The 24,662-nt window shown below is 41.0% G+C and overlaps 1 protein-coding gene across 1 annotated transcript in view; it reads right to left on the bottom strand.

Moving 5' to 3' along the window:
* Positions 1-9,881: 9,881 nt before the first annotated feature.
* LOC138655770 (alcohol dehydrogenase 1-like) overlaps positions 9,882-24,662 on the bottom strand; it is a 153,658-nt gene continuing 138,877 nt past the window's right edge. Inside the window, exons 6-9 of the mRNA XM_069743620.1 lie at positions 20,668-20,928; positions 20,455-20,590; positions 19,644-19,782; positions 9,882-10,346 (exon numbers count right to left, since the gene is read on the bottom strand). Of these exons, the coding sequence (XP_069599721.1) occupies positions 10,322-10,346; positions 19,644-19,782; positions 20,455-20,590; positions 20,668-20,928 (561 nt within the window). The 3' untranslated portion in view covers positions 9,882-10,321. The remainder of the gene's footprint in view (positions 10,347-19,643; positions 19,783-20,454; positions 20,591-20,667; positions 20,929-24,662) is intronic.

Here is a 24,662-nt window from a genome sequence, read left to right as displayed (position 1 = left end):
CAATTTTTGTTATGTTAGGCCTTCGAAGCCTGTCTGCCGCCCGTTCTTTCCACTACTACTACACTGACCAGGCCACTGCTGCCCGTGTTCCCCTGGAACCAATTTTAAATTGCCTACAGCCAGCCCAATTTATTATGTTAGGCCTTCAAAGCCTGTCTGCGGTCCCTCCTTCCACTAGGCCTCCACTGACCTGTCTACTGCCGCCCGTGTTCCCCTGGAACCAATTGTAAATTGCCTACATCCCAATTTTTGTTATGTTAGGCCTTCGAAGCCTGTCTGCGGTCCCTCCTTCCACTAGGCCTCCACTGACCTGTCTACTGCCGCCCGTGTTCCCCTGGAACCAATTGTAAATTGCCTACATCCCAATTTTTGTTATGTTAGGCCTTCGAAGCCTGTCTGCGGTCCCTCCTTCCACTAGGCCTCCACTGACCTGTCTACTGCCGCCCGTGTTCCCCTGGAACCAATTGTAAATTGCCTACATCCCAATTTTTGTTATGTTAGGCCTTCGAAGCCTGTCTGCGGTCCCTCCTTCCACTAGGCCTCCACTGACCTGTCTACTGCCGCCCGTGTTCCCCTGGAACCAATTGTAAATTGCCTACATCCCAATTTTTGTTATGTTAGGGCTTCGAAGCCTGTCTGCGGTCCCTCCTTCCACTAGGCCTCCACTGACCTGTCTACTGCCGCCCGTGCTCCCCTGGAACCAATTTTAAATTGCCTACAGCCAGCCCAATTTATTATGTTAGGGCTTCGAAGCCTGTCTGCGGTCCCTCCTTCCACTAGGCCTCCACTGACCTGTCTACTGCTGCCCGGGTTCCCCTGGAACCAATTTTAAATTGCCTACAGCCAGCCCAATTTATTATGTTAGGGCTTCGAAGCCTGTCTGCGGTCCCTCCTTCCACTAGGCCTCCACTGACCTGTCTACTGCTGTCCGTGTTCCCCTGGAACCAATTGTAAATTGCCTACATCCCAATTTTTGTTATGTTAGGCCTTCGAAGCCTGTCTGCGGCCAGTTCTTTCCACTACTACTACACTGACCAGGCCACTGCTGCCCGTGTTCCCCTGGAACCAATTTTAAATTGCCTACAGCCAGCCCAATTTATTATGTTAGGCCTTCAAAGCCTGTCTGCGGTCCCTCCTTCCACTAGGCCTCCACTGACCTGTCTACTGCCGCCCGTGTTCCCCTGGAACCAATTGTAAATTGCCTACATCCCAATTTTTGTTATGTTAGGCCTTCAAAGCCTGTCTGCGGTCCCTCCTTCCACTAGGCCTCCACTGACCTGTCTACTGCCGCCCGTGTTCCCCTGGAACCAATTGTAAATTGCCTACCTCCCAATTTTTGTTATGTTAGGCCTTCGAAGCCTGTCTGCGGTCCCTCCTTCCACTAGGCCTCCACTGACCTGTCTACTGCCGCCCTTGTTCCCCTGAAACCAATTGTAAATTGCCTACATCCCAATTTTTGTTATGTTAGGCCTTCGAAGCCTGTCTGCGGTCCCTCCTTCCACTAGGCCTCCACTGACCTGTCTATTGCCGCCCGTGTTCCCCTGGAACCAATTGTAAATTGCCTACATCCCAATTTTTGTTATGTTAGGGCTTCGAAGCCTGTCTGCGGTCCCTCCTTCCACTAGGCCTCCACTGACCTGTCTACTGCCGCCCGTGTTCCCCTGGAACCAATTTTAAATTGCCTACAGCCAGCCCAATTTATTATGTTAGGGCTTCGAAGCCTGTCTGCGGTCCCTCCTTCCACTAGGCCTCCACTGACCTGTCTACTGCTGCCCGTGTACCCCTTGAACCAACATCAGAAAATATAAAAATAAGTATTTTGCTTATAAAAAAGAAAATACTGGAGAGATATCAAATGCAGACATTTTAACATTAAAAACAAACACATACAACAAAATCTGGTACAGTACTAAAAATGGCCACCAGCTACAATAACTTTCTCCTGCAAGTAGTTAACTGAAAGTTTTTTTCAATTTAAAACACAGATATGGCATCCACCGAGTGTTGTCCTGTTGCGTTTTCTTTATATAATTGTCAAGAAGATGCAAAACAATGAAAATAATAAAATCATTATTTACCAAAAAAATAGAGTAAGTCAAAACCACATTGCATATAAACATTCATTACAAATAAAGAAACAGGGCGCGTCCGAGGGTGAGTATATACATAATAAGAATATAATCACCCTCGGACGCGCCCTGCTTCTTTCCGACAGCCTTCCTTCCTAAGAATCAGCCCTTCCGTGGTGTAGAGAGAGGGTGTGTTACACTCCAAGGTGTTCCCCAGGTTGCCTTTCCTGAGCTTCGATCTTCATGCTCTCGTTTAGTAGTTGTCGGAAAGTAGGCTGCATTAGGCCTACAAATTGGGTATGGGGTGTAGAGAGATGGTGTGTTCAACTCCAAGGTGTTCTCCAGGTTGCCTTTCCTGAGCTTCGATCTTCCGGCTCTCGTTTAGTAGTTGTTGGAAACTACACTGCATTAGGCCTACAAATTGGGTATGGGGTGTAGAGAGATGGTGTGTTCCACTCCAAGGTGTTCTCCAGGTTGCCTTTCCTGAGCTTCGATCTTCCGGCTCTCGGTTAGTAGTTGTTGGAAACTACACTGCATTAGGCCTACAAATTGGGTATGGGGTGTAGAGAGATGGTGTGTTCCACTCCAAGGTGTTCTCCAGGTTGCCTTTCCTGAGCTTCGATCTTCCGGCTCTCGTTTAGTAGTTCTTGGAAACTACACTGCATTAGGCCTACAAATTGGGTATGGGGTGTAGAGAGATGGTGTGTTCCACTCCAAGGTGTTCCCCAGGTTTCCTCACCAATGCTTCGATCTTCATGCTCTCGTTTAGTAGTTGTTGGAAACTACACTGCATTAGGCCTACAAATTGGGTATGGGGTGTAGAGAGATGGTGTGTTCAACTCCAAGGTGTTCTCCAGGTTGCCTTTCCTGAGCTTCGATCTTCCGGCTCTCGTTTAGTAGTTGTTGGAAACTACACTGCATTAGGCCTACAAATTGGGTATGGGGTGTAGAGAGATGGTGTGTTCCACTCCAAGGTGTTCTCCAGGTTGCCTTTCCTGAGCTTCGATCTTCCGGCTCTCGTTTAGTAGTTCTTGGAAACTACACTGCATTAGGCCTACAAATTGGGTATGGGGTGTAGAGAGATGGTGTGTTCCACTCCAAGGTGTTCCCCAGGTTTCCTCGCCAATGCTTCGATCTTCATGCTCTTGTTTAGTAGTTGTTGGAAACTACACTGCATTAGGCCTACAAATTGGGTATGGGGTGTAGAGAGATGGTGTGTTCCACTCCAAGGTGTTCTCCAGGTTGCCTTTCCTGAGCTTCGATCTTCCGGCTCTCGTTTAGTAGTTCTTGGAAACTACACTGCATTAGGCCTACAAATTGGGTATGGGGTGTAGAGAGATGGTGTGTTCCACTCCAAGGTGTTCCCCAGGTTTCCTCACCAATGCTTCGATCTTCATGCTCTCGTTTAGTAGTTGTTGGAAACTACACTGCATTAGGCCTACAAATTGGGTATGGGGTGTAGAGAGATGGTGTGTTCAACTCCAAGGTGTTCTCCAGGTTGCCTTTCCTGAGCTTCGATCTTCCGGCTCTCGTTTAGTAGTTGTTGGAAACTACACTGCATTAGGCCTACAAATTGGGTATGGGGTGTAGAGAGATGGTGTGTTCCACTCCAAGGTGTTCTCCAGGTTGCCTTTCCTGAGCTTCGATCTTCCGGCTCTCGTTTAGTAGTTCTTGGAAACTACACTGCATTAGGCCTACAAATTGGGTATGGGGTGTAGAGAGATGGTGTGTTCCACTCCAAGGTGTTCCCCAGGTTTCCTCACCAATGCTTCGATCTTCATGCTCTCGTTTAGTAGTTGTTGGAAACTACACTGCATTAGGCCTACAAATTGGGTATGGGGTGTAGAGAGATGGTGTGTTCCACTCCAAGGTGTTCTCCAGGTTGCCTTTCCTGAGCTTCGATCTTCTGGCTCTCGTTTAGTAGTTCTTGGAAACTACACTGCATTAGGCCTACAAATTGGGTATGGGGTGTAGAGAGATGGTGTGTTCCACTCCAAGGTGTTCTCCAGGTTGCCTTTCCTGAACTTCTATCTTCAGGCTCTCATTAAATTGTGGTTAAACGGAACAACTGCATTTGGCGTACTAGTTGGTTTGGGGCCTACTATCGGTGTCTGCCACTCCTTGCTGTTCTCCTGGTTTCCTGTCCTGAAATTCCGTTTTCAGGCGCTCGTTAAGTAGTTGTTAATGTTAGACTGCATTTGGCCTACTAGTTGGGTTGGGGCCTACTATCGGTGTCTGCCACTCCTTGCTGTTCTCCTCCACTGAACAAAGCTGTGCCGCCTGTTTACTACGGTTGCCAATTTTGAACTGCATTTCGACTACTTACTGATTTGGGCCTACTCTCTGTGTCAGCCTCTCATTCCAGTTGTCCTCCACTGCAATGCCCCCTGGTTATTCCTGTGTTACCAATTTTGAACTGCATTTAGCCAACTTTATTCTTTGGGCCTATATCTGTGTTTCCTCCTCATCCTGCCCATTGCCCAGCCAGTGATAGATGAGTCTGCTGGTACATTGACCCATAACGCAACATTCCCCGTGCACGCTACACAACAACATTGTGACCCTGCTGAAAGTCAGGTTGCTCTTCCCGCATACCATACCACCTTAGACGGGGACAAAGAGGAAGGTGCAGATGAAAGTGCAGGTTCCTTCATCAGGTAAGGGGAGGAATACTAGTTGGCGACGTCACTGGCACAGGGCCTCTCATAGTACGCAAAAGTGTTGCTGCCGGTGGGAGGCGACCCCGCCGTGCAAACACACCGCTGTACTTTGAGGGGCCCTGTGCCAGTGCCAATGCCAACGAGTGGGCCCCCCCTGCTTGCTCAGGTTCACAGCACTTGCAAAGTTGAAATACTTACCTCTCCCTGCTCCACTGCCGTGACGTGGTCCAGATTTCCTGGGCCCACTAATTACTTGAACCAGCCCTACCCACCACAACTTTAGCCAAATGACCCCCAATTTCAAATGCCTTCCAATTATTATAAGGTAAATTACGCTTGACAAGCTTCATTAAGAAGAATGGATGGTTTTGACATTAAAATGGGCACTCTAGGTGTTTTCCTGGCCCCCACTCACTGCCGACTATGCTGCCCCATTGACTTGCATTGGGTTTCGTGTTTCGGTCGATCCCGACTTTACGTCATAATCGGCCGATTTCACTCGACCCGACTTTTGAGATAGTCGGGTTTCGCGAAACCCGGCTCGACTCTAAAAAGGTCAAGGTCGCTCAACTCTAGTCCTGAGTATGCTGATACCATATATGTGTGGGTAAACCACTGTTTGTATGCACGGCAAGGCTTGGAAGAGAAGGAGCACCGTTTGACTTTTTCAATGCAGAATTGGCTGGAATTGAGATCGGACACCATGTTGCAAATGGAGAGCCCCTGAATGTGTCTAAACAGTAAAACCCCCCTTAATTGACACCATTTTGGAAACTAGACCCTTTACGGAACCTTTTTAGATGTGTGGTGAGCACTTTAAACCCCCAGGTGCTTCACAGAAGTTTAAAACGTAGAGCCGTGAAAATAAAAAAAATCACATTTTTTCTACAAAAATGATCTTTTCTCCCCCAAATTTTTATTTTCACAAGAGTAACAGGAGAAATTAGACCACTATAGTTGTTGAGCAATTTGTCCTGAGTACGCGATACCCCATATGTGGGGGTAAACCACAGTTTGGGCACATGGCAGAGCTTGGAAGAGAAGGAGTTCCGTTTGACTTTTTCAATGCAGAATTGGCTGGAATTGAAATCGGACGCCATGTCGTGTTTGAGAGCCCCTGATGTGCCTAAACAGTGGAAACCCCCAACAAGTGACCCCATTTTGGAAACTAGACCTATTATGGAACTTATCTAGATGTGTGGTGAGCACTTTGAACCACCAAGTGCTTCACAGAAATGTATAACGTAGAGCCATGAAAATAAACAATCCTTTTTTTTTCCTCAAAAATAAATTTTTAGCTCGCAACTTTTTATTTTCTCAAGCGTAACATGAGAAATTGGACCACAAAATTTATTGGGCAATTTATCCTGAGTACGCTGATACCCCATATGTGGGGGACCACTGTTTGTGCACATGGCAGAGTTCGGAAGGGAAGGAGCGCTGTTTTGGAATGCAGACTTTGATAGAATGGTCTGCGGAAGTTATGTTGCATTTGCAGAGCCCCAGATGTACCTAAACAGCAGAAATCCCCCACAAGTGACCCCATTTTGGAAACTTGACCCCCAAGGAACTTATCTAGATGTGTGGTGAGCACTTTGAATGCCGAACTGCTTCACAGAAGTTTATAATGCAGAGTCGTGAAAATAAAAAAAAAATTCCACAAAAATGATTTTTTTAGCCCCTAATTTTTTATTTTCCCAAGGGTAACAAGAGAAATTGAAGTAGACAGTAGAAACCCCCACAAGTGACCCTATTTTCGAAACTAGACCCCAAAGAGCTTATCTAGATGTGTGGTGAGCACTATGAACCCTCAACTGCTTCACAGAAATTTATAATGTAGAGCCCTGAAAATAAAAAATCATATTATTTCCACAAAAATGATGTTTTCACCCCCAAATTTTTATTTTCACAAGGGTAACAGAAGAAATTGGACTACAAAATTTATTGGGCAATTTATCCTGAGTACGCTGATAGCCCATATGTGGGGGGACCACTGTTTGGACACATGGCAGAGCTCGGAAGGGAAGGAGCGCCGTTTTGGAATGCAGACTTTGATAGAATGATCTGCGGGCGTTATGTTGCATTTGCAGAGCCCCTGATGTACCTAATCAGTAGAACCCCCTACAAGTGACCCCATTTTGGAAACTAGATCCCCCAAGGAACTTATCTAGATGTGTGGTGAGTGCTTTGAACACCGAAGTGCTTCACAGAAGTTTGACACAGAGTCATGAAAATAAAAAATCTTTTTTTTTTTCCACAAAAAATATTTTTTAGCCCCCAATTTTTTTTATTTTCGCAAGGGTAACCGGAGAAACTGGACCCCAAAAGTTGTTGTCCAACTAGTACTTAGTACGCTGATGCCCCACATGTGGGGTAAATTACTGTTTGGGCGCATGGCAGAGCTCAGAATGGAGAGAACACCATTTGACTTTTTGAGCGCAAAATTGGTTATCTCATTTGGAGACCCCCTGATGTACCTAAACAGTAGAAACCCCCCAATTCTAACTCCAACCCTAACCCCAAAACACCCCTAACCCTAATCCCAACCCTAACCATAACTCTGTTCAAAACCCTAAACCCAACACACCCCTAATCCTAATCTCAACCGTAACCTCAATCTTAACCCTAATCCCAACCCTAACCTTAACCCTAATCCCAAACCTAACCCTAATCCCAAACGTAACCCAAATGCCAACCCTAAACCTAATCCCAACTCTAACCCTAACTTTATCCCCAACCCTATCCCTAAGTTTAGACCCAACCCTAACCCTAACTTTAGTCCCAACCCTAACCCTAGACCCAACCCTAACCCTAACTTTAGCCCCAACCCTAACCCTAGCCCTAACCCTAGCCCTAACCCTAATTGGAAAATGGAAATACATACTTTTTTTATTTTATTATTTTTTCTAACTAAGGAGATGACAAAGGGGGGGTTATTTACTATTTTTTTAATTTTGATCACTGTGATAGGATCTCACAGTGACCAAAATAAAACAAGAGGAAGAATCTTCCTCTGCTGGCTGTCAGATCACTGCGGGTGCACTGCGCATGCACCCGCCATTTTCTTCCTGGAGGAAGATGCTGGTGGCCAGGAGAGGAAGCAGGAGGACCCAAGGACATCAGTAAGTATAAAAGGGTCCCCGATCCTCCTCTATCTCTGTCTTCTGATGTACGATCACATCGGAGGACAGACAATAACACACTGCATTTTTTTTGCGATCACTAAACAGGGGTTGGTAAAAACCGACCCCGATCATGTTCTTTGGGGTCTCGGCTACCCCCGGCAGCCGAGACCCAAAAGACCTTCTGGGTGCCAGCCGGCGGGCGCAATGTGCATGTGCCCACCATTTTTTTTGCTGGAATAAGATGGCGGCACCCATTGGGAACCATGAGGAGTACCAGGGGAGACGGGTGAGTATCAGGGGGCGATCGGGGACCCCATTTCTCTGTCTGATGTGCGATCACATCGGGGGACAGAGAAATTAAATGGCAAATCGCTTTTTCTTTTTTTTGCGACCGCCGGTAAACGGTTAATTATCGGCAATCGTAAATCGGGGGTCGGTAAAAACCGACCCAAATCATGTTCTCTGGGGTCTCGGCTACCCCCGATATTTGAGACCTCAGAGAAAATCCGACTCTGGGGGGCGCTATACACTTTTTCCACAGCGCCGTTAAATAACGGTGCTGTGGTTTAAGTACCCTTAACTGCCGCCATTAAAAGGCGTATTGGCGGTCGTTAAGGGGTTAAAGTAACTAAAGTTCCACCCACATCAACCTCCTTCATGCCCTTTCTTGAGCCCTCTTCCATTTCTTATTACCCCTAATTGGTTTCATATCCCCCTCATAAAAAGAGTGTGAAATATTATGCCACATTTTTAAAGTCTCTTTAAATTAACCTTGTATCTTTGTATTTTGTGCTTCCATATTTATTGTGCCAATACAATTTGTTGTTGTTGTTGATCTAGTTTGATCGTATGTAATGTATGCATTTAATAAATAGAGAATTCTAAAATTAAAAAAAGCCCTCCACTCCTCTAACCTCTCCACACTCCCTCCCCTCATCAAACACGTCCCCCCTGTTCCACACCCTCATCACGCAACACCACTATTTTAGCCAAAGTACCGTAATAACAAAATAATTAGAGGAAACTTGATGATTTACTGAACTGTGACTGAATTTTGCCGACTTTGAGTAAAAATGCTCGTGAAAGCAAACACGAATTCGAATGAGCTACGTTCGTGCCGAATTTGAGATTGGCGAGCGTTCGCTCATCTTCCTGATTTACATACATTTTTATTGCCTTTGTTCTATAGAAACACAATAAAAAGGCATATTTTTTTATCTGTGGATTTTCCTCATCTGATTCAAGTCTATTGGGAAAATACACAAATAAAATGCATATTTACCACAACAAAAATTGAGAAATTGACATTTTGCACATTTCAAAATCCACATGCAGGTCAGTTTCTGCGGTGTAAAAAAACACAACAGGCAAGAAATAGATATAAATACTATACAATTTGCTGGAACCACGTGGTATGCTACATTTTTTGCACACAAAAATACACAGCAGAAAAAAAATGCACTAAAATCTCATCATGGTAACTTAGCCACAAGTCTCGTTCACACTAGCATATTTTAGGTCTGATTGCTGTTCATGTAAAAGCGGACAGCACATGAATGAATGTTATTCAGTGGGGCAGTGCAGATTTTTTACTGACCGAATCTGTATGTGAAATAAATTGCATCATGCATTAGTTTTTCTGTCTGTCAAATGAGACAAACCCATAGGGGTGCGCAAAAAAAGAATCATATGTCATATGGAGCCACAGTATAGCATCTGTTATTTGTTTTTAAGGATACATTGCAAACCGTTTTCATAGGAAACTGTAATCTAAATTATTAACTGCTGCTGTATAAAATTGGACTCCACACGGATGATCAGTGAGAAAATTATTGTCCCAGTTTTCTGGATTAAACTCTAATAATTTTTTATATATTCATTTGAAACTCGGTCTGAGGTTGAAAATACTAATAGAACTATTATTTTGATAGCTGTGGGGGATCAGAATGCAGGATCTTCATTGTTCCAGAAACACCACCATTCTTATACATAGGTTGTGCACAATAAAAGTAAAAAAAACTTGCATTGCTATACAGTATATCTTTTATTTAAGTACACAGTCTTACATCATGGTGCAGTTTAAATATTTGTATTCTGTGAATAATTGATCTTAAGTTTTTAAGCAAAGAATCTCACAAATTGTTTATTTATTAATGTAGTCTAGATTAAAAGTCAAAAGGTAAAAAAGGTCAAAAGAAAAAAAAAGAAAAAATCAACCTATCAGTAATATATTTCAGAAGATAAAAAAAAGAACATAATTAAAATTTCCACTTGACAGTAAATTTGTACAAACTTGTTCCATAAGAGACTAAAATGTACATTTGATTAGAACAATCATTTTTAATACTCCTAGTAAGTGTCAAAGAGCTGTTGTATTTCCATGATGTATAAGATATACAAGCAAAAAGACTGGGTATATTTTTATTAGGAGGACGCAATAATAGCTCGTCTGGGCCTGCCGTGGTCCTTATAAAATCAGCACTGTGCGGATACTGCAAATAAAACACATTTGTCAAGATAGGAATCAGAGAATGAATACACATTTCTACAATGCATATAGTCAATTGTTGCATTAGCTGTTCTCCAGCAGTCCCAATCATTAATTTGCAATCAATTTAGGGAATATATTAATGAAATAATTGAAAAAGCCTCCATTACATTAAAAGAGCTCTTTCCATCTCAAAATAAACCCCTTAAAAATACTTTTGTTAATTATTATTAAAATGTTTAGAAAAAGATAATGTTTCTATCACAAAAGTTATAGGACAATACAGGGTCACATATAACAAGTATGGCTGCCCAATTAGTAAAAAAATGGCTAGAGAAGGGTGAGGGGAGTGTATTAACCCTTACTGACCCTACCTGATCACAGAGGTTGGCACCATAATAAATCGATGTGACACCCCTGCTCAATGTAAGCTGTATAGTGAAACCAACCACCAGAACTATAGACCAACCCCAAGAAAAAATACTAGCATGGATATACGTTTTTAAAATAGTGCTTTATTTGCAGAAGTTACAATGTACTTTGTGTGCACATGTTTGAAAACAAAAAAAAATAATAATAGGCGACATATATATAAAAAAATCACCGATATATAAAAGCAAAAATAGGCATAAGGGGCACCGTAAAAGGATAAGATAGTATGCAGGACTCCAGTAGATAAAAAATAAGTGCAAGAGAGGAAATACCACAAGTGACCTCAAAACTATGTGGGTACACTAAAAAGTAACCTACAATGTGAGCATAAATAAATATATATATATATATATATATATATATATATATATATATATACATATGGCAAAAAATTGTGCAATGTGCAAAGTGCCAAGTAATAAAAAGGGAAGTAATTTAGCAGTTCCTGTACCTTTAAAGCACCACCGAATCCAAACACTGCGCACACCCCGATGCGCGTTTCGGATAGAAAATCCTTCGTCACCCCCTTGTGCACATTGCACAATATTTTGCTATAAATATATATATATATATATATATATATATATAGAGAGAGAGATGTGTATATCTATATATAGATATATATATCTATGTATATACAGTTAGGGCCAGAAATATTTGGACAGTGACACAATTTTCGCGAGTTGGGCTCTGCATGCCACCACATTGGATTTGAAATGAAACCTCTACAACAGAATTCAAGTGCAGATTGTAACGTTTAATTTGAAGGGTTGAACAAAAATATCTGATAGAAAATGTAGGAATTGTACACATTTTAGGAGGTCAAAAGTAATTGGACAAATAAACATAACCCAAACAAAATATTTTTATTTTCAATATTTTGTTGCAAATCCTTTGGAGGCAATCACTGCCTTAAGTCTGGAACCCATGGACATCACCAAACGCTGGGTTTCCTCCTTCTTAATGCTTTGCCAGGCCTTTACAGCCGCAGCCTTCAGGTCTTGCTTGTTTGTGGGTCTTTCCGTCTTAAGTCTGGATTTGAGCAAGTGAAATGCATGCTCAATTGGGTTTAGATCTGGAGATTGACTTGGCCATTGCAGAATGTTCCACTTTTTGGCACTCATGAACTCCTGCGTAGCTTTGGCTGTATGCTTGGGGTCATTGTCCATCTGTACTATGAAGCGCCGTCCAATCAACTTTGCAGCATTTGGCTGAATCTGGGCTGAAAGTATATCCCGGTACACTTCAGAATTCATCCGGCTACTCTTGTCTGCTCTTATGTCATCAATAAACACAAGTGACCCAGTGCCATTGAAAGCCATGCATGCCCATGCCATCACGTTGCCTCCACCATGTTTTACAGAGGATGTGGTGTGCCTTGGATCATGTGCCGTTCCCTTTCTTCTCCAAACTTTTTTCTTCCCATCATTCTGGTACAGGTTGATCTTTGTCTCATCTGTCCATAGAATACTTTTCCAGAACTGAGCTGGCTTCTTGAGGTGTTTTTCTGCAAATTTAACTCTGGCCTGTCTATTTTTGGTATTGATGAATGGTTTGCATCTAGATGTGAACCCTTTGTATTTACTGTCATGGAGTCTTCTCTTTACTGTTGACTTAGAGACAGATACACCTACTTCACTGAGAGTGTTCTGGACTTCAGTTGATGTTGTGAACGGGTTCTTCTTCACCAAATTAAGTATGCGGCGATCATCCACCACTGTTGTCATCCGTGGACGCCCAGGCCTTTTTGAGTTCCCAAGCTCACCAGTCAATTCCTTTTTTCTCAGAATGTACCCAACTGTTGATTTTGCTACTCCAAGCATGTCTGCTATCTCTCTGATGGATTTTTTCCTTTTTTTCAGCCTCAGGATGTTCTGCTTCACCTCAATTGAGAGTTCCTTTGACCGCATGTTGACTGCTCACAGCAACAGCTTCCAAATGCAAAACCACACACCTGGAATCCACCCCTGACCTTTTAACTACTTCATTGATTACAGGTTAACGAGGGAGACGCCTTCAGAGTTAATTGCAGCCCTTAGAGTCCATTGTCCAATTACTTTTGGTCCCTTGAAAAAGAGGACGCTATGCATTACAGAGCTATGATTCCTAAACCCTTTCTCCGATTTGGATGTGGAAACTATCATATTGCAGCTGGGAGTGTGCACTTTCAGCCCATATTATATATATAATTGTATTTCTGAACATGTTTTTGTAAACAGCTAAAATAACAAAACTTGTGTCACTGTCCAAATATCTCTGGCCCTAACTGTATATATATATATATATATATATATATATATATATATACTTACATTGTAGGTTATTTTTTAGTGTACCCACATAGTTTGAGGTCACTTGTGGTATTTCCTCTCCTCTATTGTACTTGTTTTTATTATGTTTGCCCCTCCTCACATGTAAAGCGCCATGGAATAAATGGCGCTATATTAACTACTACTACTACATTACCATTTATAACGACTTCAGCACTTTTTACGGGTGAGTGTGGTGGTTTTTCAAGGAAGGTCAGATTAGGGTCATGTAGTATCCCTATGTTGCCTACATTGAGTGGAAGTGTCACATCAACTTATTAGGGTGCAAACCTCTGTGGTCAAATAGGGTCAGTAAGGGTTAATACACTCCCCTCACCCTCCCCTAGGATTTTTTTGACTAAATGGCAGCCATACTTGTTATTTGCGACTCTGAATTGTACTATAGTGTTTGCAATAGACACATTATCTTTATTATACATTTTAATGAAAATTAATATAAATATTTTTGTAGGGATTTTCTTTTGGTAAGGTCAATCAACAATATCCCCCTTTTCATACTTTCAAAATGTTTTCTCTGCTCTTCCCATCTCATCCTTTAATGGCCACCTGAAGTGGGACTAGGAAAACAGCCAAGTGCGTCTGTGCTACACAACATTTATAGCTTGCATAGAAATTAATGTGAGAGCTAAGCTATTTATGCAGCTTTAGAAGTCTGCCACCTATGTAGATTGAGAAAGAATACACTTTTAATGCCATATATAACAAAGCTCTGCTTTCTCCAGTAGTGACATTAACAATGATTGGAGCAGAAGCGAGATCAAGCATATTCACTAAAGTTGGTGAGAATCAATTCATACCACCTGGCCCATCGGTAATGAGAGTAATCTCTGGTCATTGGACGATAGCCGTGAAAACTGACTCTTACCTGTTGACATCCGTGGTTCTTCTACTCATAACCTGGCCTGGCACAATGTTATCATTGCAGAGTGACATTCGTGTAATGTCGCCAGGCTGGCTAAAGAAATAAGAGATGTGGATTTCACTAACTAAGAAGTGGCTCTCACTGCTCACATCAAGCGGCCAGAGATTACTGTTGTGGCTGGTGGACAAGGTCATGTGAATTAATTCCCACTAACTCTAATGTTTACCTCTACTGCATTCAGACTGGGATCTGCAGGGCCTTGTTTTCAGAATCCACGGTCCTGTTCATATTACTGATAATGTACTTTAAACTGAAGATCTACTTTGAATCCAATTTAGAGCATTTTTTGTTGTCTATTTTACATTAATCTTTACATTAAAGAGTTATTTCTATTTCAGTCTTTCATGGCCAAGACAGGAATAACCGCGAGTCACGGGAACAGCAACAAAAACATCCAAGTGTAGCTGTGTTGCATAGCTCTCATAGAAATGAATGGGAGTAAAATGGGGTTTTCCCACAAAGTACATTTTAATTAAAAGGTTGTCCGGTCCAAATTGATAAGTCTGCAGTCACTCTGGGTGACTTCAGGCTTATGAATCACCCCCAGCGCACACACTGTGTCCGGCGGGAATTCGCCGTCCATGCCCACTGCATCACTAGTAGGCCTCGCTCAATACAACTGTATAGAACTTGGCGTGCCCACTGCACAGGTCTGGTTGAGAGTATGTAAAATGAATACATTCCCTCCGGTCCAGGCTCAGAAACCAGCGAATCCTCGCAGCGCACAGTGTAGGCACTCTGGGATTCCGAGTGACTGCAGACTTATCAATTGGCATCAGACAACCCCTTTAACAGATCTTGGAATAAAAGTAAGTTCCACAATTGGATGCGTTAAAAGAAATATATCCTGTGCTGAGATAATCTTATAAATAAGCCCCTGCTGTGTACGATGTAATGGCTGTGTCTGACCGTACAGGAATATGGTCTGATCATACTACGTCTCTTGGGCAGGAGGGGAAGCAAGAGACATTACAGTACAAGATCACAGCTGATTCTTTTTATGAGGTAAAACATTTCATTGTATCTTTTTAAGCAATATTTTACCTCACAAAATGCAGCATCTGTGATCCCGTGCTATAATGTCTGTATACTCCTTTTCTTCCTCCCCTGCCCTGGAGCTGTAGTGTGACCAGACCATGTCTCTGCATGGTCAGACAGCCATTACACAGTACACAGCAGGGACACATTTATAAGATTATCTCAGCAAAGTAATATTTTTTTTAAAGCATCCATTTGTGGAAATTATTATTATTATAATATTATATTAATTAAAATGGTAATTAAAATTAATTTTACTTGTGTGGAAACCCTGCAGCATAGCGAGCTACGTTATTCATTCAACTTGACCGTTATGGCAACAACGCAGCTTGCTTTGCTACAATATTTGCGGAACGCACATTAATTTCTACAGTAGTTGTACTACTCTCAGCTGCCGACACCTACAATACATGCAGCTATTCCCATCACAGCAATGAAAGCCTGAGACGGGAATAACCCCATGAAAATGTCTCTGATAATAGTTTTCCAGGGTTGAAAGGGGGTTGTAGTTCTGTGTGGCTGCCGTTCCAATAATTTAGGTGTCACAAAACCTAAAAATACTAGATCTATTTAAAACAAACAGATGAAAGGCCGTAATAGTATTGGACTGAGCTATCAGTGGTCCAGAGACTACCTCTGTGTAATGGCTATAAAACACTATAATTGTGGGGCCCAATCACAGCAGGAGCCAAGCAGTACCGTACAGACTAATACACCTTAAGCTGAAAGTAACCACATTAATTTTTGGGAGGATCAGTGAAGACTGTTCCAGAGATAGACTAGTAGGCTATTCTTTTGATAAGGCATATGAGTAAGTGGATTTGGATTTCTTATGTATAATTTGTGTACTAAAGTAGGATTTTTTAGATTTTTTCCATAGATCTAAAGGGAACCTGAATGTGTACATCTAATATATAAAGCTGAATGTGTGTGTGTGTGTGTGTGTGTGTGTGTGTGTGTGTATGTGTGTATGTATGTGTGTATGTCCCGGATTGGCATCTGCACCATTGCAGCTACGGCCACAAAATTTTGTACAGTCACACGTTTGAACCCCGGGAGCGTCATAGGCTATGTTGTGAGGTGATATTTTAACCCCAGGCTTTCCAATTCATCAAACTATTTTGCCCCATCTACATAATGGGGAAAAAGGAAAAGGAAAAGTGTTGGAGGCAAATTGACAGCGGCCAGATGTGAACAAGGGGGACTTAAAGAGTGAGAGCGATGGCGCCAAAGAGTATATACCGTACAGTTGCTAAGGTGGGGCCCCGACATGGGATACTCACCACACACGGGGATATGAACACACACACAAAATGCGCCACACACTACCACGTGCTTGAACACATATACAACCCTCAGCACACATTTCACCACACATACACCAGCCTCACCACATAAAAGTCGAAACACAAAAGTCACCGCTCAAAACTCACCACGCGCAAAATTTGCCACATGCAAAACTCGCCACATGCAAAACTAGGCTCACGCAAAACTCACTACACGTGCAAAACTCACCTCATGGAAAACTCGCCACACGCAAAACTTGCACACGCGGAAAAATTGCCACATGCACAAAAGTTGCAACACATGCAAAAGTTGCCTCACACAAAACTTGCACATACTCAAAACACACCACACATAAAACTCGCCATGCGCAAAACTCTCCATGCGTAAAACTTGCTGCACACAACTTGCTACACAAACCTGTCACATGCAACTCGACACACAAAAAGTTGCTACACGCATGTTGCCACACAAAACTCATCTCACAAAAGTCGCTACATGCATGTCACCACACGCAACTCAACACACACAACTTGACACATGAAACGCGCCCTAAAACACTCACAAGTCTGGTATTATCCTTCAAAAATAAAATCTGATTAATAAGCAGACAAACTACAAGAGCAACAAATGTACCATATAGGAAATACGGCAACTGTCAGTCACATGACCTGGCTATTATGTGCATGTGTGAGCTAATATATACTGCCAGGGGGGAGGGCTTCCTCTTGGCTGGGGATTTATCAGGCTGCCAATTTAGATTACAAATACTAAGGTAAAAATACTGACCAAATAACATGTGAACGAGGTCTAATACAGGAGGAGATGACACACAGATAAATACTATATACAGGAGGAGATGACACAGGTATATACTATATACAGGAGGAGATGACACAGGTATATACTATATATAGGAGGAGATGACATACAGGTATAAGAGGAGGAGATGACATACAACAGGTATATACTATATACAGGGGAGATGACATACAGGTATATACTATATACAGGAGATGACATACAGGTATATACTATATATAGGAGGAGATGACATACAGGTATATACTATAGACAGGAGGAGATGACACATAGGTATCTACAATATACAGGAGGAGATGACATACAGCAGGTATATACTATTTACAGGGGAGATGACATACAGGTATATCGTATATAAAGGGGAGATGACATACAGGTATATACTATATACAGGAGATGACATACAGGTGTATACTATATATAAGGGAGATGACAAACATGTATATACTGAGGGGAAAATGAGAGATGTGAGGGGGAAAATGAAAGATGTGATGGGGAAAATGAGAGGCGTGATGGGAAAATAAGAGAAGTGAGGTACTATAACTAACCACAGATATTTACTATGCCCAGGCAACGCCGGGCTCTTCAGCAAGTTCATATATAAATATCCTGCCTAGCTAAGGAAAAAAATATTTTAAATTTCTTTTTCAAGATGCAAATAAGTTTCAGACTAGTCTTCAGGCTTCTGAAGTCGGGAAGCAGGCAGAAGCCTTTTTCATCAACTACACCAGTTATGTTTTGAGTCGGTTTCAGACAATTTTGCATTCTGTTTTAACAGATGGCATGTTATTCAGAGTTCCTTTAACAGTACTTTGTCTTTAATTGAAAAAATGTGATACTGAAATTCATATTCACAGTATTAATTTCAAAACATGTGATTTTATGCTTGATCATCATACTTCTCAACAATGAAATTGCAACACCAAGAAGAAAATGTCATGGAAATATGGAACATACAGGATGAATAAACATGTTACTGGTATGTAACTGATTAAGAAATGGAGACAGTATTTTCAAAATCTCACTTTACTCACATGGACCAAAGTAAAAGAAAAATGCAGGCATTACCACCACATCCAGTTACAAGGTGGAAGGAAAAATAGGATCAAACAACATATATCCAGATAATAGCTATGTCTTGTGGTACTCAGCTTGATACTTGTAAATAATAAAGTGCATTTTACTGAAAGGCGAGTGTCGCTCCTTTTTCTTTCTTCTGAATTTTCATGATCTCGATTTATTCAGTATCCACAATAAGCAAGATACATAGAAATCACACACTTAGTCGCATGCTATCAATGAGGTGATTAATATCTATATGAGAAATGCTCTGCCACACAGAATGCAATTGGCTTGTAAATCATCAACATCTGCTGGCAGCTTCTTTTGCAATTTCCAACCAATGATGTCTAGATATGCTTTACTGTGGAGACAAATCCGAAAGATCTGCAGGCCTTGGCAGCACATTTAGGCCATGCAGGCTGCTCACAATAGCCTGAACAATATGCAACGTGGCAATATCGTGTTGAAAAACAGATTATGAGACACTTTCATGTTCCCTTGTTAAGGCCCCTTCATAGTGCTGCCCATTTGGTCTCCAGACCAGTCTCTGGATATCATTGCATACAAGACAAAACAGGGCTCATTGCTGAAGAGAATATATATCTATTTCAGCCTCCATTACTATCTTGCTTTGCACCATGATGACCTTTGAGAGTGATTGTGTGAGGTCATTTGAGCATCTGGCTCATTGTCTAATGTGCCATTCTTAGATTCTGACTAGACCACATGGGCACAACCATAAACAGAAACAGTCCTTTATGAGGGACATCTTACCGGTCCTACTCCCAGGATTATGGTGTGGGGCATAATGTACAGTAATAACCAAGCCCACCAAGTCCTCAAACCAGGTTCACTAACAGATCTTTGTTACATAAATTGGGATGTGACACCAGGGATATGGGCCATTGCTCCAACATTTTTCAGGAGCCGTTTTTTAACATAACACCAGACTGCATATTGCTTGTGCTACTCAGACCAGCTTGCATGGCTTCAAAGTGCTGCATGTCCTTCGGATTTATCTTTCATCGAGTGTATCTGAGATGTTGGTCGACAAAGGGTGCTACAAGCAGTGTATCTCGATTTTTTGCATCCCCAAGTGCATTCAGCAGTGCAAAATATTTCTCAAACAACCATTAATACCCTCACTGATAGCATGCTAAGGCGAGTAAATGGGTGTGCTTTGGCATGTAGCGCTCATATTCATTATATACAGATGTTTTGAAAATGTTGTTAGCTTTTTTTTATAATTTGCAAATCTTTAATATGTCTATCCATCCTGCAATTGATCTAATTCCACAACATTTCCTTCTTCTTGTTGCCTTTTCAATGCTGAGGAGTGTACTATAATGTAAACCCATTAATTTGTCAATTATTGAAATAAATATCCCCCCTAGTTTGGATATATACATACCTTTCTCCATTGTGCAAAAGTTGAAATCCATCATTGATTTTCTCAAAAGGTAATTTGTGTGTTATAAGCTTATCCAAACTGAATTTCTTGTTCATATATTCACCCACAAGTTTTGGTACATATTCTTTAGTTTTCCAACCTAGAAGAAAGGCCAGATGCATCTCATGCATTATTGAAACTACTAATGCTTTTCCGGACACTGTTATTCTGTACCAATGTTTTAAAAAAATGTTATGCTATGTGCTATAGAAATATCATGCTACTTTGCTATTATGTATACTATGGTAGTGGAAACATTTTCTAATATTGGTCGATGCATGCTTTTTACTTTTCTACCCATCAGTTGGCTTTGAGACACTCTACATAAGGCTTTTTCAAAGGGTTATTCTCAAAAAAGCAAATTATCACCTATCCTTATGAAAGAAGACAACCTGCTGACCACCCCAGGAATCCCGAGATTGGGCTTTGGTACCCTGAGAATTGGGCTCTGCCGCTCAGTTCTGAATTGAGCAGAGAATTTCATGTGTGGCCTCTGCGCCAATTTATTGTCTATGAGACTGACAAGTTCAGCATTTGGCTTTTCCTGGCAGTCCAATAGTCAATGAATAAAGTGGAGGCCACACATGCAATCCTCCTCATAATTGAGAAGTGAGATGCTGAGCTTCGATGTCAGGATCCCTGGAGGTCCAAGTAGTTGGCCCCTTGAGATCAAAGCTATATCCTACATAGTTTATTAATTTTGTTCACAACCATATTAGCCTTCTCTCAACTTCTACTTTGTATTACTTGCTTTCATGGCATAATGTATTACCCCCAAGTGATGATCCTTTTAGGGTTCGACCAGAAAGAAGCAACATTGGATCCAAAGTCATCTTGGTATTTGAAGAAGCTAGTCCAATAATTACGGTGGTTCCACAGCCAAAGTGAGAAGAAGACAGAGCAGATTCCTAAACAAATGAATGAGAATTAAAGATATACTAAAATGTAGAATGTGTGGACTTCTCATAACAGTTCATTTACTAACCATGACTCCAGTGTTTCCAATGGCCTCAAAGGCATAATCAACTCCATCATCAGTCTTCTCTGCCAACACTTCATGGATAGGGCGGTCATAATCTTTGGGGTTGATACATTCAGTTGCTCCACATTCTAAGGCTTTTGCAAATTTCTCACTGTTCAAATCAACTCCAATAATTTTAGACGCTCCGGCCACTTTACATCCAATAACCACCGACAAGCCGACTCCTCCCAAACCAAATACTGCACAGCTAGAGCCGGGTTTAACCTGTAATAATTAAAATGTTATTGCTTTAGCATTTCCATTGTATGAAAAGTCAATTCCCAACTTGTACATTGATAGCATATCTACTGAACACCTAACTTATTTGTCAAGAGTCCATATGATATTTATCTACAGATATAGGGTTAATGTAAGCTGAGCGAGCTGTCAAATAAGGAACCAGGTCCTGATTACAGATGCCAATCACAATGCTATAAGTCATAGGTGTCAAAATCAAAGCCCACTAGCCGAATCCGCAGTATGTTAAATATTAATTGTTGAATTCTGTACTGAGCACATTGCCTTTCACTGCCATTGCAAAAGCCATTTCTGTATATTTAGCTCAGAGTAAAAGTTAACATATATATATAATCATGGCTCTGTGGAGGGTGCGGGCGGTGACTTGGAGGTTGTCACCTTCACTCTCTACAGACTCCAGACAGATGGAATGAACAGCTGATACCTGTGCTTATGAAGACTTCTACCATACTCTATGACAGGGACAGACGCCATTTACCATTCAGAATCTCAGGAAAGATGGGGAAGAAACTTTGATATGGACAAATGGACAATCTCTTTGTAACTATTTCACCTATTTTATGCTTTGCTGTAATGTGGTTATTTTTTACCACTAGATTTTTTATGAAACTATCATGACATTTTTCTTTAAGAGTATCGCATCTGGTATAGAATCCTGATTAAATAAATATGCAAAATAAGACAATTTAACATTTGGCCAAGCCAGCCAAACTTGATTTTGTGTGTTATTTTTTCGTGGATTTCCGACTACTTGCACAATGGCTAAGAGAGAAGAGCTTCGCTAAATGTCAATTGTGCAAGTTCTCAGGAATTCCACTGCAGCACTTCAAGTCACAAGGATCAGACAGGAACCTACAAGTGAGGACTATCAGATGCCAGATCGATTAACAAGTACTGGAAGTACTACAAGTGCCAGACGTACTGAAAATAGACATGCTTGTGACCAGAGCCCAGCGTTGTCCAATAAAGGAACTACAAGCTGAGCTATTTCAAGGTAAGAAAAATGGATATAACTAATTCGTATTCTAAGTTAAGTCAACTGAAATTTTTATCTCTAAATGAAAAGTCTAATTTAGAAGTCTTATGGCTTTCCTTATATGCAGAATGCAAGATAGCAAATCAATCCAAAGATAGATTCTAAGCTAATGTCATACAAAAGAGATAAAAAAGAAAAATATTTTACATTTGGTTGACGTATTTCACAAGTTTATGTCAGAGAAATACAAAAAAGACTGTGTAGAAAGAGTGTCTAAGGAAATTAGTGATGTTCCCAAAATTGACTCTAATGTGGAGAGTGAACAAGATGTGAGACACCTTTCTGTAATGGCCATTCAAGGTGACCTAGTGTCTCGTGATGTAAAAAAAGATGGAAGAAACGTGGGAGGAGACATGAGAACAGACGAAGATGATGTACTTGGGACAGATGTACAATGACTACTAAAAATAGAAGATGACTCAGAGGCCCAACTCCAAATTAAAGTTAGGAAAAACTTGTTAAAATTATGCAAAATCATTCCTGCATATGATAACAAAATCCATGTGTGCAGAAATTCAGAGATGTTTGAGAGTTTTGCTGATAAGTTTGATTTAACTAATGAGGAGAAAAATCAGTTGTTTAAAATGTGGCTTCCTGCAACTTTTTCCTGGGGGTTATTATTGAAAATTCAGAATGATGATGAGTTCCATGAAGAATTAACCGATATAGAAAGATTAAGAATTCTGATATTCTGTGGATTAAAAGAAAATTATCCAGATTTTGTTATTCTTCTAAAATTAAGGATTGTCCGGAAAAAATGTACTTTTACATTCATGTCCATATTTAAAAGGTTGTACAAAATTGTCATTAAAAATGTCAAAACAGAATCAATGATAAAATGTTTTGTAAACAAATTTGAATTCCTAAATTCTGTATCTCGTATTATTGCATCACAAAAAGATTCTTTATTTGAATGTGTGCAATCCCATGAGAATCTTGAAAGGAAAATAAATCTTACTAAGTTTGTAAAAACAGACAGAGTGAAATCGTATCAGAAGCTAAAGTCAAAATCTCCAAAATCAAGTCTGTGAACTACGAAGAAAATTACGTATTTGTTATAAGCCCTACCAAAAGGTCCAACAGTCCACTGAAGAAGTTGCACAGAAAGAGTTAAAAACTGAAGGTTCAGATCTTTCAGTAAAAAGACAAATGGCGGAAATTGACAGACAGAAGCAGGTGAGCAACATCATGGGAGGTAGACTGAAGACTCCATTATCGGAGCTCTTCAAAGAATCTTTCCGTCAAAAAACGACAATTTTAAATAGAGCTTTTCAGATCATTATCGACAGAGAGATAAGATTTGGTTTAGGAATTGGCTAAAAATGTAATGATATGTTGCGTAAAAGTGCTATACAATGTATTATTTAGTAATTTGTCATTATTTTAAACAGTATAATTCTGTAGTTCTATAGATTTTTAGATATATATTCATACATAGTTACGTAGTTATTAAGGTTGAAGGAAGACTATAAGTCCATCTAGTTCAACCCATAGCCTAACCTAACATGCCCTAACGTGTTGATCCAGAGGAAGGCAAAAAAAAACCATGTGGCAAAGAGTAAGCTCCACCTTGGGGAAAAAAATTCCTTCCCGACTCCACATACGGCAATCAGTCTAGTTCCTTGGATCAACGCCCTATCAAGGAATCTAGTGTATATACCCTGTAACATTATACTTTTCCAGAAATGTATCCAGTCCCCTCCTAAATTTAAGTAATGAGTCACTCATTACAACATCATACGGCAGAGAGTTCCATAGTCTCACTGCTCTTACAGTAAAGAACCCGTGTCTGTTATTATGCTTAAACCTTCTTTCCTCCAAACGTAGAGGATGACCCCTTGTCCCTGTTTCAGGTCTATGATTAAAAAGATCATCAGAAAGGTCTTTGTACTGTCCCCTCATATATTTATACATTAAAATAAGATCACCCCTTAGTCTTCGTTTTTCCAAACTAAATAGCCCCAAGTGTAATAACCTATCTTGGTATTGCAGACCCCCCAGTCCTCTAATAACCTTGGTCGCTCTTCTCTGCAACCCGCTCCAGTTCAGCTGTGTCTTTCTTATCCACCGGAGACCAGAACTGTACACAGTATTCTAAGTGTGGTTGAACAAGTGACTTGCATAGAGGTAAAATTATGTTCTTCTCATGTGCATCTATGCCTCTTTTAATGCATTCCATTATTTTATTTGCCTTTGTAGCAGCTGCCTGACACTGGCCACTAAATGTGAGTTTGTCATCCACCCATACACCTAGGTCTTTTTCATTGACGGTTTTGCCCAGAGTTTTAGAATTAAGCACATAATTATACATCTTATTACTTCTACCCAAGTGCATGACCTTATATTTATCCCCATTAAAGCTCATTTGCCATTTATCAGCCCAAGCTTCTAGTTTACATAAATCATCCTGCAATATAAAATTGTTCTCCTCTGTATTGATTACCCTGCATAGTTTAGTGTCATCTGCAAATATTGAAATTCTACTCTGAATGCCCCCTACAAGGTCATTAATAAATATGTTAAAAAGAAGAGGGCCCAATACTGACCCCTGTGGTACCCCACTGCTAATCGCTACCCAGTCCGAGTGTGCTCCATTAATAACCACCCTTTGTTTCCTATCCCTGAGCCAGCTCTCAACCCACTTACACATATTTTCCCCTATCCC

The sequence above is a fragment of the Ranitomeya imitator genome, chromosome 1 (assembly GCF_032444005.1).
Source record: "Ranitomeya imitator isolate aRanImi1 chromosome 1, aRanImi1.pri, whole genome shotgun sequence".
In the NCBI taxonomy this organism is placed as follows: Eukaryota; Metazoa; Chordata; class Amphibia; order Anura; family Dendrobatidae; genus Ranitomeya; species Ranitomeya imitator.
This window is presented reverse-complemented; position numbering and strand designations above follow the sequence as displayed.